General features: G+C 51.9%; 1 protein-coding gene across 2 annotated transcripts in view; it reads right to left on the reverse strand.

Moving 5' to 3' along the window:
- Nucleotides 1–540: 540 nt before the first annotated feature.
- Nucleotides 541–17347, reverse strand: part of LOC133340835 (uncharacterized) — a 30683-nt gene continuing 13876 nt past the window's right edge. For both annotated transcript variants that reach the window (XM_061549260.1, XM_061549261.1), the window contains 10 exons: nucleotides 16526–16614; nucleotides 16007–16105; nucleotides 14998–15169; nucleotides 13870–13962; nucleotides 13536–13572; nucleotides 11637–12193; nucleotides 10658–10843; nucleotides 9157–9192; nucleotides 6133–6216; nucleotides 541–4198 (listed from right to left, as the gene is read on the reverse strand). In XM_061549260.1, coding sequence (XP_061405244.1) covers nucleotides 3581–4198; nucleotides 6133–6216; nucleotides 9157–9192; nucleotides 10658–10843; nucleotides 11637–12193; nucleotides 13536–13572; nucleotides 13870–13962; nucleotides 14998–15169; nucleotides 16007–16105; nucleotides 16526–16614 — 1971 coding nt within the window. In that variant the 3' untranslated portion in view covers nucleotides 541–3580. The remainder of the gene's footprint in view (nucleotides 4199–6132; nucleotides 6217–9156; nucleotides 9193–10657; nucleotides 10844–11636; nucleotides 12194–13535; nucleotides 13573–13869; nucleotides 13963–14997; nucleotides 15170–16006; nucleotides 16106–16525; nucleotides 16615–17347) is intronic.

Below are 17347 nucleotides of genomic sequence, written 5' to 3' on the forward strand. Positions count from 1 at the left end.
AATCCGATGCAGAACCATCGGCCCATCTCATGACGAGCCATTTCACCCGATGCAGAACCGTCGTCGCGTCAGATTGAGAACTCCCGTTTCACCGGACACAGAAACCTCCACCCCCCCCCCCCGTCCATCACGTGCAGTGTCATCCAACGGTCGATCGCCCGCGTAACGCCAGTACGTATAAATTAACGCTACAAATAACGTAACGACATGCGATTAAACACAAACAAAATGTGCAAACCACTATTTGGCGACTAACCGACAATTCGCGACCGACTGCCACCCCAAGGCTCTCGCCAATTACGCCAACGGTGAATCACGACCCGAGGTTGCAAATCATCACCGTCGTCACCGCGTTCGCAACCGATGGAACCCGCACTCACGCGCGCGCGTGTGCGGCCGCGTGCGCCTGACATACACAAGACAAGCATCTCCACACAACAGCCTGGACGGACCGAGCTACGGCTGTTGGCGAGCACCCATTAAGGTCGGCAGGACGCGCGAGGAGAGTGACGTGGCCGAAACCAGACCCGCCCGCCCGCCCGCCGGACCGGCCGGCCGGAGAATCTCTACCCACGCCACCCGCACTCATTGCGAGCGGTACCAGGTACTCATTGAAGGCCGAGTTGACATAGGGGAACCCCAGGACAGGTTCAGACCCTACTCCGCCACTAAGATCACACTCGCGCACACATGCACACATGCACTCGCACACAAAAGACAAAGACCCCCCCCATATAGCCTAAACACACTTTTGGGACAAGTGCTGTGAGCGAGCACCTATGTCTCCCCAATGCTGATGTTTCGACACTGCACGGGCTGTTCAACCCGGTCGAGTCAACTTCAGGGAGGTCTAGGACCAGAGTGGAAATTGAATTCGAGTCGCTGGGTTCGTAGTGCGGTGCGCTAAAGCACTGCACCAAAGATAAAGATCGCCCCTTATAGCCTTAACAGATTGTTGGGGCAAGTGCTGTTAGCGAGCATCTATATAGGATGGCACGGCACACGAGGGGGTGGGTGGCCAACACCACGCCCGGCCGCCTTTGTCTCCCGAGTGCCGATGATGTACACACCGCACCAGGTACTCATTTGATGCCAAGTCGACCTAGGGGAGGCCCGGGAACGGTTCAGATGATCGTCACTGGGTGTTGGCCGTGAGCGGGAATCGAACCCGGGTCGCCAGATTCGTAGCGCATCGTGGCGCTAACCGCGATGCCGCCGCTCCCTACACACACACACAAAGATACTCGCACACACAAACAACTCACACACCCAGCCACCTAGTCTCCAACCCAAGGCTGATATATTATCAAGACCCACAACCACTAACAGCACTGCCACACCTGGTATTACTTCAGGCAGAGTCAACCTAGCGGTGGCCCAGGCCAGTGCAGTTACTAAATGGTGACGTGCATCGCGGCTAGGAATCGAACTCGGGTTGCCGGGATTCGTGGTGTGGTGTGTGAACATCTGCTCCACCGCTCCCCATGTAACCTATAGCGATATGTACACATCTATATACACAAGAATATGTACACACTGATACATATGTACAATACAGGAACCGATGCATTCACAGCATTGGTAGGTGTGTATCCTGTGCGTATACGTGTGTGTTTACACACAAAACAAAGATCCCCGTATAGCCTAAACAGACTGTTGGGGAAAGTGCTGTTAGCGAGCACCTACGAAACCCGGCATGGCACACGAGGGGGTGGGTGGCCATTACCACGCCCGGCCGCCTTTGTCTCCCCAATGGCGATGTTTATACACTGCACCAGGTATTTATTTGAGGCAGAGTCGACCTAGGGGAAGCCCAGGACCGATTCAGATAATCGTCACTGGGTGTTGGCCGTGAGTGGAAATCGAATTCAGGTGGCCGGGTTCGTAGCGCTAACCAATTCACTGCCGCTGTGGTTACACACACACACACACGTGTACGTACAGACATGCACACAAAGTAACATTCATAATGAAAACGATTCGAATCAAATTAAAGTCTACCATGGCATGTTAATTAAAATAAAATGGACATGCCAGATTTGCATAATTGCCTGCATTCAAATGTAATGGAATCCATCTCGTAAGCATTGAATTTTTCAGATAAAAAAAAAACTATTACCCAGTATTAAGGAGCATCTTTGCATTGGGATGTTTGGCCAATTACTTTTAGAAGACGAACGTTTAGTACCAACATAAGCAGTGCCTGGAGAAAGCCACGTGTAGGGTACGGGAATAACTTGCAAAACTCAACTATGGCAAGAGAACCTTGAACAACCTACTTGCTGTACTGGGTCAATAAAATATAGAAGCGATCGTCTTGACAGTAGATTAAGTGCACGCAACATATATAGATATGATTTGTAAAACAACTTGGCACCATCATCATTAACATTGCCTCAAACACAGATAAAAACGTGTGTTTACTCTACATGTCTGCGTCTTAAGACTGGCTAAGAGACTGTTTGACTCTGCGAATGAACAATGGATTGTATATGATAATATAACAAAAAATATCCAGTGTTCTACGAGTGACCCCCAATGCAATGTGCCGTCTCAAAGTACGAGTCGGTCAATCGTGTTGCCCTCTCCACCACCACGACCACCATCACCGTCGTCACCATCACCACCGCCACCACCACCACCACCGTCGTCACCACCGTCGTCACCGCCACCACCACCGTCGTCATCACCACCACCACCGTCGTCACCACCACCACCGCCACCACCACAGTCACCATCAACGTCGTCACCACCATCACCACCATGACCACCGTCACCACCACCGTCGTCACCACCATGGCCACCGTCACCATCACCATCACCACCATGACCACCGCCACCACCACCGTCATTCACCACCACCAGCGTCGTCACCACCATGACCACCGTCACCACCACCGTCGTCACCACCGTCGTCACCACCATGACCACCGTCACCATCACCACCACCACCGTCGTCACCACCATGACCACCGTCACCATCACTTCACACCAGCAGCAGAGAGGGTTCATTGTTGTCTTCATATCATCATCAGTCATTATCAGCAACATCACCATCATCGCTGCTGCTGCTGTCGTTATCCACGTCATCGCCGTCGCATCCACGACCATCGTCACCGTCGCCATGGTCACGCCACAACAATATCACCGCCGCCACTGTTGTTATGCCCATCGTCATCAATGCGCCGCCGCCACCACCGCCATCACCCACCGTCGCTACCATCACCGGCATCAGTGTGACCAGTGCTATCGCCACCACCATTCTCGTGACCACCACCATCATTATCATCGTTGTCACCATCAACATTGTTATCGCCATTCCTATAACCATCCCCGGGCGTCATCGCCACCGTCACCACCACCAATGTCATTCCCATCACCATCGACACCACTTTTGTCGCCGTTGCTGCCAGTGTTACAACGGTCACCGCCACCACCACAGTCACCATTACCAGTGTCACCGCCACCATCACCACGATCACCACCATCACCACCACCGTCATCATCATCATTGTCAGTGTTATCACCGTCAACATCACCGTTACCAGTGTCACCGCCGCCACCGTCACCACCGTCACCATCACACCTCCGTCTGCAGGTCGCCCTCCTGGTAGACCAGCGGCAACTCCGCCCCGGGCCGCTCGCACTCCACCGATCGCCGCGGGGGGCGCAACGGCAGAGGGGGCGGCAGCTGCTGCTGCTGCTGCTTCTGCTGATGCTTCTGCTGCTGCCCTGCAACAGCCGCCGAGCAGCAGGTAGCAGCGGACGAGGAGGAGGCGGAAGAGGAGGCGGAGGAAGAGGGGGCGGGGCACGGGGTATAGGCCGGCGGGCGCCGAGTGCTCGCTTGGGGGAAGAGGAGGGGGGGGCCGCCCTGGTGAAGGCCGGGGATACGCGGGACCCCTCCCCCGCCGTGGGCGTAGGGGGGCGGCAACAGGGGGTGCGCCTGATGCGTCGCGTGCGCTTGCTGATGCGCTTGCTGGAGCGACAGCAACTGCAGCTGCTGCTGCTGGTGGAGCGCGTGAGTGAGCGGTTGCTGCTGCATCAGTGGCTGCGTCGGGTGCGGCTGCTGCAGCGACAGCAGAAGCAGCTGCTGTTGCTGCTGCTGCTGCTGCTGGGCGGACAGCGGCTGCTGCATGTGTGGGTGCGAGGGGTGCGGAGCGGCGTGCGCAGGTTGAGCCGTCCTGCTCCGCAGCGGCTCCTGCGGGAATAATCGCGAGTTGGGAATTACGATCGGCGTGTGCTGACCGCAGCGCGTCGCGTTCCCGTTACCCCCTTGCCCCTTGCACCCCGACCCCCGTCCCTACCCACCTTCTCCCCCCGCCCCCCCACCACACCGTTAAGGCCTTGCTAACACGCGGGCAACTTTAGGGGCAATCACTGGCGACAACAGTCCGAGCGATTATGAGAGACACGATACGGGCGATGGTATAGAGCGGCGTGTCGGCAGCCTGCGGCTTCGGAGCCGCACGCGGCACTTTAAGGACTGCAGTGCAGGCTCTTGACCAGTTCACCATGGGAGTCCAGCTCACCATGGTAGCCCAGTTTAACGTGGGAGTCCAGTTCACCGTGGTAGTCCAGTTCACCATGGGAATCCAGTTCACCATGGTAGTCCAGTTCACCATGGGAGTCCAGTTCACCGTGGGAGTTTAGTTTACCATGGGAATCCAGTTCACTATGGTAGTCCAGTTTACCATGGGAGTCTAGTTCACCATGGAGGGGTCGGCAAACTGCGGCTCCGGAACCGCACGCGGTGGCTCTTCAAGGACCGTTTCGTGACGGCTCTTGAAATATTTTTTTTTTTTTTTACAGAATTCCCAAAAAAATCGGCTCCTCTTGTTGTTTTGGTTGCCGACCCCTGGGATAGAGTGACCGATCACCACGACCCCAACGTCAACACTAACGATGACGCCGACAAAAAAACGCTGACGCCAACCCATAAAAAAAAACGCTAACCACAGCCCCGATACCGACCCTAATAACAAACCGTAACAATAACCACGACGCTGGCCATATATCCCTGATACTGATGCTCAGGAGGCGTTCATCCAGCAACGGACAGAAGGCGCGAGAAGGAACCCGAGCCGAGCTGGTGAAGGCAGCAGCCAACTTAATTTGGAGCTTTCGTGACTGCAGGAATTACTCTTTGGTTCTTTCGCTAAAGTCACGTATAAAGATAAAATAATAAATTAAATACTAGCATACGACGTTTCGATTGCGACACAAGCAATCATGATCAGGTATAAATGAAATAGAAACACAAATCTAGTACACTTAGAAATGTAATGTAATACAACAGAGAGTCGGATAACATAACAGTCAACACCCTAACTGCTTGATTACGTTCTTCCTGAGAATGCTAAATTTGAGACTTTACCGAAAGAACCAAAGAGTTAGGCAGCAGCAGCCGCGGCCACGCAGTGGAGCCAGCACCAACAACTGCCCAAGAGTTCTATGGTCCTCCATATCTGAAGGCGTTCTCGGTCAATTAAAGAAATGTTTAAAAATGTGGGAGGAAATCGGAGCGCCCGGAGAAAAATCTCGCGTGCAAAGGGCGGACACAAACAGTCGATCCCGTAAAGACGGGGGTTGTGCAGCAGCATCTGCGTGGTGATCCGCCAACCTTCGCCAGGGAAAACCTATTCTCATATTTTGGTACTGGCAAAGGAGTTCCCATGATGTAGATGCTCACCCCGAGCTCTCATTACTCTGATAGTGCATTGTCTTTGTACTGTACAACTTTTGGTGTCCTCTGGTCTAACACCTTTTGAGACGAGGCTCCAAAGAAAGCTGTCTCTGGTGTGGACCAATCAGTTTCAAAGACAATGCATATACAAGAGTATTTTTTTTTTGCATTCAAACCACACGTATTGTGGTTAATGCAGACATGATTCTTTGTAAAAGGTTTCATTTTGGTGTTTAAACATCTTAACACAGCTGTTTTGTTGCCAGAAAAAAGGTGGAAAACCTGCTGGATTACTTACAGGCAGCCAACACCACCAGCAGCAGCAGCGGCAGCACAGCCACCTCCGCTCTTAACCCACCACGAACGCAGAAAAAACCCACAACACTAACCGCGGCATCAGCCGCAGCACCAACGTCCAGCGATGATCGCCGAGACTTCACATCCTTTACCTCCGAGTCCACCTTGACGGTGTCTTTGTCCATGAACGGCTGGTTCAACATCTCCTTGTGTCTCTTTCTCGTGTGCATGATTTTCTGCAGGCGGCAAGAAGGGGCGGACGCAACGGTCAAACGCGTTTTTTTTTTTGCGCGCCTACCGAAACCTGACCGCGCGCCTCGCGATCACGAGAGTCAACGTCCGGATGTGTGTGCATGTTGGGATTTCATTCGCACCGAACGTAGCCGACCGTGCTAATCGGAGGTATGAGGGGGGGGGGAAAGGGCAACAAACGAAACTAAAAAAGCAGTTCTCAAAGAAACGAGTTGTCAATCTCGATGATTTCAAAGTTCATTGCTCCAGTGGCTTCCGAATATGATAAGAGCACTGCAGACGGCCGCAGAAGCGGATCTGAAAGCTCGCAAAGCGGTGACCGTCTTTGTTCGATGGCTGGCAGCTAAAAGCCGCTGCTGCGAGCTTCACCGGAGTTCGTGTGATGGTTTACGCAACCGTCACGCAATGGCCGGCTCGGTGGGGAGCGTGTGGTGAGCGTGTGGGGAGCGTGTGGCGAGCGTGTGGCGAGCGTGTGGTGAGCGTGTGGCGAGTGTGGTGAGTGTGTGGTGAGCGTGTGGTGAGCGTGTGGTGAGCGTGTGGCGAGCGTGTGGCGAGCGTGTGGCGAGCGTGTGGTGAGCGTGTGGTGAGCGTGTGGTGAGCGTGTGGCGAGCGTGTGGTGAGCGTGTGGTGAGCGTGTGGTGAGCGTGTGGTGAGCTTGTGGTGAGCGTGTGGTGAGCGTGTGGTGAACGTGTGGCGAGTGCTCTGATGAGGGTTGACCATCATCATCGTCGCCGCCGTTCTTTCTCCAGAATAGATCAAATGAGGTGTGTGTAGGACGTTCGTTTTGTAGATGATAAGCGCAATACATCTTAATTCTAGATTTGAAGTTTTCGTAAAGTCGCGCAGGTTAAAAAAGAAAACAACTAAATTAAATCACGACGTTTCGGAGGCGACACAAGCCTCCGTCTTCAGGTGGAGCCGTCACAGCAAAATTACCGTATCAAGATGTAACAATTCATCTTGTTTATACTTCTACAACACAACCACGGTGGCAAAATGTTAACTACCTCGCCTAGTATACAGGGGGTAAGTGGGTTTGACCCCGACCCTGATGCCTGTTCTATTTGGAGTTTGCATGTTCTCCCCCGTGGTCACGTGGATTTTTCTCCTGGTCCTCCGGTTTTTCCCTCCACATTTAGAAACGTGCGTTTAGAGTATTTGTCTGCTGTACATTTCCTAATGATGAGCCACTTCGTTGTGCTATCATTTGTGGTCAGCACTTCTGAAAAAGAGCTATATAGCTCAGTGGGCCTTACCTGGTAAAATAAAAAATAGTTTAATAGTTTAGTAAATCTTCTTGGTTCTTTCGGTAAAGTCACGTAGAAGGGAAGTAATAAAATAATAAAAATAAAACATAATAAAATAATTCTCACGACGTTTTGGCCACAACGCAAGCAGCCGTCTTCAGGTGAAAACCAGACGCTGTCGCCTCGACAGGCCTGGTTTTCACCTGAAGACGGCTGCTTGCGTTGTGGCCGAAACGTCGTGAGAATTATTTTATGTTTTATTTTTATTATTTTATTACTTCCCTTCTACGTGACTTTACTGAAAGAACCAAGAAGATGAATCCCTGCAGTCATGAAAGCTTTAAATCGAAATGTAATTCTTCAATTTGACAAAATTTGGATCGTGACGCCGGTGCACGGTGGCCTACTGCTCTCTCGCGAACGACGTCAAAGCGATCTCTAGCGTCCGTTGCGAGCGAAGCTGACGGTAACAAACACGCCGCGGACGTTAACCAGGGGCGGCCGATGGATTCGAACCGTCAAGCTCGGCAGCGATCAGCGGGGGACGCGCTACCACGCTTGATTCGTCACCGTCCGACATTTTCGTCAAATATTAAATCAGCCGTTCAACCGATGAGCGCGCACGTGCTACGATTACAAAGTCGCGCGCACTTTGAAAATTCGTTCCGGCATCAGCAACAATTTGAGAGCCGGCGTAATGGAAGAGGTCTCCGTAAATGGTGCAGCTGATTCGACGGGCGGACAACCACGCAGCGTAATTAATAACGTAGAATATAATTACAATAACACACATTACAACTGATTACTAATCTACAACTCACATCGTAACAATTGCCCGATTTCTAATCTAGTATAAATCGTTGCACCTGATGAGCCAAATGATGACGTCACCCTGCTGCTGCTGCTCTATTTAAGGCCGGAAGCAAGAGCAGAGCCTCACCATTCTGGCGAATTGCCCGATGATGCTGGATGCAATGACCAGCGAAATGTCGTGCTACTCAAACATTTTAAATGTTGTGGTTTCACGCTTCAACACACCGGTGGGCTAAAGCAGTGAACGAATTTGTCTTTTGTCAACGTGACACTTTTTTGCTGATTGGCCGTGTCGGGTGGTGGAGGGTTATGACACATTTATAAATAACGCGATCTAACCCAAAAACGTTGATTATGAACGTAGGAGGCTTTCGCGACCAATATCATCCGTAAAGGTTTTTGTGGGGTTTGATCGCGTGAATATATAAATTTTGTGTCATTAAAACCGCCACCAACTGACACAGCTAATTAGGCAAGGTTTGTCACGTAAACAAAACGTGCAAATTAGTTACTACTTCAGCACACCGGTGTGTTGGAGAGTAAACACAACATTCACAATTCTAAATAATCGAGTGACACGAATTATTTTCCCAGAGCTGAAATTTTTTAAAATAATTCATAAAAATGTGAAGACACCTTTAATATGATGGAGATTTTTTTTCTGTGTCTATGCAGTTATTGGTGACCGAGCTGACACCACAAACTAATGAAACTGGGAGGGACACCAAGTATTTAATCACCACAGGCGGCTGAAACCCAGGTTCGAACCCAGCGGCTCGGCTACCTGACCTCTGCGTCACCCGCCCCCCCCCTTCCCCACCCCACCTCTGTAAACACAGGGTAATCGCTGCAAGTTGCACTGACCTCAAAATCCAGGTCGGAGTACTTGGACTTTCGTCGCTAAAAGTGGAAACACAAAAAACAACGTCACAAGTCACGATCTGAGCAAATTCCATTCCGCCAGAAATTAACCGAAAACATCTCCCGATTTTAGTCCAACTGTGCTATCATGTTGGCAAGAGATGGAACAATGTTTCTATTGAGAGTTCGGCGGCTAGCAGTGCATCACACCCTGCGTCAGTGAATTGTTCTAGAAGATGATATTACAAAACAAGTTCTGCATAGGCCTCTTATCCTGACTGTGTCCCACCTCTTACATGCCTTGCAATGTGTGCAAGTGTGTATGTCCGTGTGGGGGAGCGGTGGTGTAGCGGTTAGCACGCTGCGCTATGAACCCGGCGACCAGAGTGTGCGATTCGTACTCACGGCCAACACCGGTGACGATTATCTGAAACAGTTCTTGGCCTCCCCTAGGTTTACTCAGCCTCAAGTGAGTTCCCTGGTGCGGTATGTAAACATCGCCACAGGAGAGACAAAGGCGGTCGGCCAGTGGTGCTGGCCACTCACCCCCCCCCCCCGTGTCCCATGTCAGCCTTCATAGGTTCTAACAGCACTTGCTCCAAAAGTATGTTATGGCTATAAGGGGGATCTTTGTCTTGTGTTTATGTAGAACTTCTTTCGCACCGTACGTAGCCAACCGTGCTAATTGGAGGTGTGGGGGAAAGACAACAAACTAAACCACAAAAGCAGTTCTAAAGAAATTAGTTTTTTTTATGTTTTCAATCTAGATCATTAGAGTAGCCAGGTCGCTTCTGAAAAGACCTATATAGGCACAGCGGGCTTTACGCGGTAAAATAAAAAGAGTTTCGCTTTGAGTTGAAGTTTAGACCTCAGCGTTCACAGGCAGTGTAAATCCACCAACCCTCGCCGCCTCCAAAAGCGCTTGCCTTTTTAGTTTTATACAAAAACAAATCGCTGACACAGGCCCCAACGGCTCAACGCGTCAAAGGAAGGGCAACGCCGCAGGGCCTTGCCGGGTGAGCTAGCGGGCCGCCCCCGGGGGAGCGGCCGCGTCGCGTGTGCGGCAGAGGTCGCAAACGGGTTTTGATTCCTTACCCGTACCCGGCCGCACCAGGGTCGCAAACGGGTACCCGTACCCTACCCGATACCCGGCTACCTGTACCCGGCCGGGTATCGGGTAGGCTACGGGTATCGGGTACCTGATTGCGACCTCTGGGATGAAGCCATGTTGCAGACGCGGGTGGGTTGATTCTAGGAACTTGAATTGTGAGAAGAGACAAGACGTTGGGAAATGAGTGACAAACGGTGACTCACCAGTGACTCACGGCCTACCCGTACCCGTACCCGGCCGCACCAGGGTTGCAAACGGGTACATGGCTACCCGTACCCGGCCGCACCAGGGTCGCAAACGGGTACCCGTACCCGGCTGGATACGGGTAGCCGGGTATCGGGTAGGGTACGGGTATCGGGTACCCGGTTGCGACTTCTGGTGTGCGGTGCGCACCTCGAGCGAGCTCTCGCTGGCGTTGGACACCGCGTCGCCGGCGTCCGTCTTCCCGGGGACCCCTCCGCCCACCGCCTTCTTCCCCGAGTTGCCCGCGACCGGGGCGGACGTGACGTCGCTCGACTGCGAGCGGGCGTCGCTGGAGTTCCCGGACCCCTCGCCCTCGTCCCTCCGCGTGCAATAATTCTACAAAATGACAACAAAAAATTAACCCGTAAAAACAAAGTTTTTCACTATAAATCCTTTATATGCGTGGCATCGGTTTTATTTGATTATTCATTTCTGTTTTTCTTGAGTAAGAGTTTCATTTTTATCACATTGGTATTTTAAATTAAATATGAAATTTTTTTCTTCCTAAAAAGTGGAAAATTTTGGAAAAAAATTTTCACGAAAATAAAATTGTCACGCACAACGAGTCTGTGTGCAAAATGTCAGCTCGATTGGATCACGGGAAGTGGGTTAAAAAACGACCGAAAGATTTGCATGCAAGCAAGCAAGTGAACTTAATATAAAGGATTTAAAAAACAAAGACGGAGTGTGAGAGGGTTAAACGGAGTTGGCGAGCCACAGAGTCCGCTGAAAAGCAGCAGCGCAAGAAAGCTCCTGCCAAAGGGGGAAGAGGATGTGCAAATGACATCTAACGATTTGTGGGTTCAGATCCGTTTGTATGTATAGATGTGGAACTTATTTCCCACCGCACATAGCCAACTGTGTGCTAATCGGAGTTGCGGGGGAAAGCCAACAAACTAAACACAAAAAGCAGTTCTAAAGAAATGAGTTTTCAATCTAGATTTAAATTGCATAGCTGCTCCTGTGGCTTCCTGATATCGGAAGGAAGAGTGTTCCAGACGGCCGTAGAAGCACCTCTGAAAGCGCGCAATGCAGTGACCGCCTTAAATTTACCCGCCCTGCACACTGGATAGCTACGCCACTGTTGGACCCCACCACCACCCCCCCACCACCATCACCCCACACGCACCTGCAGTTCGTTGATGCCCTCCGAGCCCAGGTAGGTGTACGGTCTCTGCGTGAGCAGGGGCACTGACTCCACGAGGCTGGGGGGCGCCGGCTGGGCGGGTGCAGCGTTGCTCCCCACGTGCGCACCCCGGCACCCGGCTCCAAGACCGACTCCAGTTCTGCTTCCAGATCCAGTTCCCGCTTCTCCCCCGGCTCCCTCCGTGGCTGCCGCTGCCCCGGCACAGGCCTCGGCCTCCCCAGGAAGATCCCCAGATGGCCCCTCTGTCCCGTCACCCTCCCCAGCTGCCCCGGCTGCCCCATCCCGTTTGGCTCCAGAACTCTTCCCGGCTGCGCCCGCCTCTCCGTCCGCCGGTTGCGCGACCGCCGCTTCGGCATCGCTGCCGTTGTTGCCGTCGTCGGCATCGTCGTGGTCACAGTCATCGCCACCGTCATCGTCATCGCCTCCTCCTCCTCCTTCATCATCATCACCTTCTTGGGCGCCATCAGTGGCGTCGGTGTCGAGGTGGGGGTGGTGCAGTACGGGGAAGGCCGGGCCAATCAAGGCCTCCTTGCTGGGGTCTGACGGGCACGCACAAAGACAAAGATTTACCCGTGTAGCCTTGAGCGAGCTGTCGGGGCAAGTGCTTTTAGCGAGCACAAATAAAGGCCGGCCGGCACGGCACGCAAGGGGGTGGGGTGGCCAACACCACGCCCGACTGCCTTTGTCTCCCCGGTGCTGATGTTTACACACCGCACCAGGTACACATTTACAGCGGAGTCCATCTGGGAGAGGACCAAAACCGATTCAAATATTCACCGATATTACCCGGGCCGCCAGGCTCATAGCGCAGTGCGCTAACCACTACACGCTCGCTCTCCACGCACGCATGTACACAAGCACTCATGCACATGAATGGCTGGGTGGCAGTGCCATGTGAGAGTACACATTTTCGTTAATAAGCGAGGTTTGTTCGTCTTGGTAGAGAGATCCAAGCTAAAGGGGGCATCCCTGAAGTCACTAGCTCATGACAATGCTGGTGGAAAAGGACCTCCACTGATGGGAGCTAAGGGGAGAAGGCATTTTTCTCTACGCTTCCATCACTGGCCAGACGTCGTGGTAAGAGTTAGGAGTAAACCATGGAGACATGAGACATTTAATTGTATGAATGTTTCTCGATAAAGTCAAACATTGTTTAGCAGTAGGTTTTTACCCTTTAAACTGGTACAAAACTGACACCTTTATACAAGGCATCATGTTTGCAATAACCACAACACAAGCAGTCAAATGCAAACAAAAAGAAACAACTCTGATAATGATAATATGCACTGTCCTTGAAGTTGATTGGTCCACACCAAGGACAGCTTTCCTTAGAGCCTAGTCTCCACTGGTGTTGGACCAGATGACGCCAAAAGGCAGTGCATATTATTACCATTATCAGAGTTGTTTCTTTTTGTTTGCATTCGACTGCTTGTGTTGTGGTTATTGCAAACATGATGCCTTGTATAAAGGTGTCAGTTTTGTACCAGTTTAAAGGGTAAAAACCTACTACTATATTTTGCCACTGGTAAAGGAGGTCTCACAGTCAAACATCGTTATCAAAACTCACAGACAAAAGGAAGTTTATGATCATGTAGATTAGCTGCAGAGCGCATGGCCGCACTGCCTCGTTTAATATTCACAGCCAAGGCAGTCCACTCAGGCGTGCTGTGGGTAATCCACAGAGTCTGGGAAGTCTGTCGTTTGCAGCAACCTCGTTTTAGCCATCGTCACCGCGCGGAAACGAGTCAGGACTCATTATGACCGGAGGAAACCAGGGACGTGTGGTATTGATGATGAGCGATGTACCATCAACGGTCTTTGACTAAGGTTTTGAGATGTAAATAAAATCATTATTAAACGTTGACTCAGAACATTGCTTACCTTCTGTGCAAGTGCCGTCCAAGCTTTTTTCACAACCCTGCCAGACCAAACAAAATCAAGAGGCAACGCAAGCATCAGCAGAGATCACCGAGGAACCGGTGAGCCTCGTTCCCATCAACAACAACACACGTCTCGGCAAACGGCCCTCACCCCCCCCCCCCCTCCTTGCCACACGCGCTCGTCACAAACACCGTGGAGACGGAGCGACGGAATCGGCTCGTGCGCAAGCAGCCGCTGGACGATTCGCCGCGTCACGAGACCGCGAGAGGTGGAAACGATCGTGGCCCGACGATGACAACGACGACGACGACGATTTGAGTGCACGGATGTTTACCATCATGACGGAGTGGCCGTTGGGAAGATTCACGCTGCAGTCGTTCACCTCCCCCTGACAGCCTCGGAGACGGCGACGGATAGCAACCTGGACCTTCACGAGCGGGGAAGGGGGGGAGAGGGGAGTTCAGTAGGGACAGACGCACGATTGTATATTGCCAGTATCAGCTATCGTCCATTTTTAGCGCTTTCCAGGCAAGGTTGAAAGTGTTTATCCATTAACTCCATCCATCTGTCGGTCTGTAACGTGGAGTGGGGGGGGGGGGGGGTGGATAATTCTATAAATGACACATCAAACTGTATTGAAAACTGGCCACATTGATCAAAAGGTTATTGCCCAGATACAAACCGGTGCCAAAAAGGACTTTTTTCAAATATGCAAAACGCATTTTCCCCCAAAAACTACACGTCGGCTTCCATTATTATCATCATCACCATCATCAGCCATTTCCAAACCACTGCTGGATGATTAACCTCGCCAATCCGCTGCCATCTCTCGCAAATCCTGCGATATAACGAGTCGTCTTCCGTACTGCTAATTAAGCCTTTCCTATTCCGATGGCATACGTCACCGTACGTGCACGTCATAGGAACGAAATCGGAATAAAAAATAAACTAACTTCATCGCTCACGAGGCTCCCACAAGGCCATGCAGGTCGGGCACGTGGCACAGTTTGGCGGCAGCTATCATAGAGTGCGGTCGTGTCGCTACAGTTCTCTGCGGTGAGTACAATGCCTTTAAAAAAGATCAAAAATATCGAAACACCTCCCTAAATTCAATTTACTCGGAGCCACTTGCGCACTCCCAGATTCGGCAGTGAACGGGACGCTCACCCTGCAACTTGCAGGACGTCTCAGCACGGGACAGGGCGAAACGCTTCCGAAGACGCTGCGCGCACGTTGGTACGAGCACGGCGCAGAACGGGACGCTCACCCTGCAACTAGCAGGACATCTCGGCGGCACGGGACAGAGCGAAACGCTTCCGAAGACGCCGCGCGCACGTTGGTACGAGCACGGCGCAGAACGGAACGCTCTCCCTACAACTTGCAGGACCGTCTCGGCACGGGACAGGGCGAAACGCTTCCGAAGACGCCGCGCGCACGTTGGCACGAGCCCGGCGCAGCTCACCTCGCGCCGCAGGAAGCAGTGCACCGCGGTGATGACGAGGCCCTGCAGCGAGTCGAACACGGAGAAGAGGACCTGGAAGAGCGACGAGCGGCGGTCGGTGATGGCTAGCACGGCCGACATCCACGTGAGCGCGAGCAGAGGCAGCACCACGCACGAGCTCCACAGGGAGGCCCTGCAGACCGATTAGGGGTTCGGGGTGTAGACAGAGAGAAGGGAGAGTATTGAGAGGGTCAGTGAGAGGGCGAGTGAGAGAGCGAGAGAGAGAGGGAGAGGCAGTGGGCACCACACACGAGCTCCACGGGGAGGGACATTGGGCAGGAGAGTGAGCGAGAGGGTGGGTGGGTGGGTGGGTGAGCGCGAGATGGAGTAAGGGAGGAAGCATAACGAGTGGAAGGTTGAGTGCATGAAAAAATTCATGAGTGACTGAGTGAACGAGTTATGACTATGGGTCGCGGCTCCGGGTCAAAGATGTGCCTGGGGTTGAATGGTTACGGCTGGGGCTGAGCGAGGGCGATGCTCATGTAATGTGAGGTTATATCCGGGTCGTTGACGGATCACAACTCGTCACGACGATTGGCTCTGCCGGTCCTGGTTCATAGCCAATGGGGGGAAGCCTTGGGGCGTGGCCCTGACGTAATGGAAAGGTGACAGCTGTAAGTAGAGGATTGGTTCTGCTGGCTTTAGCCACAGCCAATGGGGAGACGAGTCAGGGGCGTGGTCCCGGGAGCCTCTGGAATATTCCATAGAGGCTAACGAGAATTGGTGGAAACGTACCACGTGACCCGGGTATTAAATAGGGGTGGAGACGTACGCCACGTGGTCAGAACGGGAACGAACAGAGGAAGGGGGCCACGCGTGAGCGGGGCTCCGGGTTGCCACGTGGCAGTGCGTCTCTCTCTCTATCTGTCCCTCTCAAGCTGCCTGTCAGCAGCGTGAAGGAAAGCTGTAATGCAAGTTGAATAAAAGACCGGATACCAGAAGTCGCCTCAACGAGCTTTATTACACTCACATGGCGTTGCTGTGAGTGGAGTCTCTCAGGGAGCTGCTGGACATGGCGCCGCATTTGGAGCAGCGCAGGGTGGAGCCGTTGGGTTGCTCTCCCGGGTGACTGCTCAAACACACACACGCGAATCAGTGCTCGCTCACTTACTCCCATAACCAAATCGCTCGCGCGCTTATTCAATGACTCACTCTCACAGTCGCTCACTTACCGGCCTTCTCTCTCGTTCATTCATTCACGCGCTCACTCATACACTTCCTGCTTGCTCACTCACATACTTATAGGTATGCATATTGTATGTTGAAATTCTTTTGCACCGTACATATAGCCAACCATGCTAATCGGAGGTGCACGCTCACTCGTGCTCGTTCACATGATCCCTACACTCGCTCGCTCTCATGCTCGCTCAATCATTCACCGACATGCACATCCACCCGCACGCTCACTTAACAACAACAACAAGCCACCGTGACTCTTGAGGCACACAGGCAGTCACCTGACAGCCGCTGTGAGCGGACACACACTCACCGGTGGGGGGCATCCTTCCGGATCTTGTCGGGCACGCCGTTTCTCGTGACGAGTTTATTGAAGACCAGAATTCCAATCACCATGTTAATCTGAATGCCAGAACGCACACGGGAGGTGGAGGAAGAGACATGGCTAAACATGGGAGGTCCGTCGATGAGTATTTGTAAAATGTTAATAGCAGGGGGAAAGGGAATTTATGAATGGAACTAAACTAAGAACAGCTATTAACAACACTGCCCAGTGAAATAATAACATAATAAAAATATAAAACAATAAAATTCTCACGACGTTTCGAAAGCAACACAAGCAATCATAATCAGGTGTGGATTTCACACCTGATGATGATTGCTTGTGTTGCAGTCGAAACGTCGTGAGAATTTTATTGTTTAATATTTTTATTATTTTATTATTTCCCTTCTACATGACTTTACCAAAAGAACCAAGAATATGAATCCCTGCAGTCACAAACGCTTTAAATCAAAATAAAACACTGCCCAGATAAATAAAAACAGACTTGCATTCACTTCAACAAGAACACAACAACCGCCCTTCGCAACGAATTGGTGGTGACATCACCACGGTGCTTGTGCCAGGCTAGGTGCATCATCACGATCACCACCACTAACGGCAGGACAGTTCCACACATTCGAACATACATTTTAGACACTTTAACAAGTGGTTATTTTAGCAGGTAAGGCCCAAGAAAGTGGCTTATCACGTGGAAAAGTATAGCAGCCAAATATTTTGAAACGCATGTTGCTTCTAAATGTGAAGCGAAAAAAAAACGGAGGACCCAGAGAAAAATCCACACTTTTTTTGCCA

This window comes from Lethenteron reissneri, chromosome 10 (genome assembly GCF_015708825.2).
Source record: "Lethenteron reissneri isolate LAM-NWPU_2019-01 chromosome 10, ASM1570882v1, whole genome shotgun sequence".
Lineage (NCBI taxonomy): Eukaryota > Metazoa > Chordata > Hyperoartia > Petromyzontiformes > Petromyzontidae > Lethenteron > Lethenteron reissneri.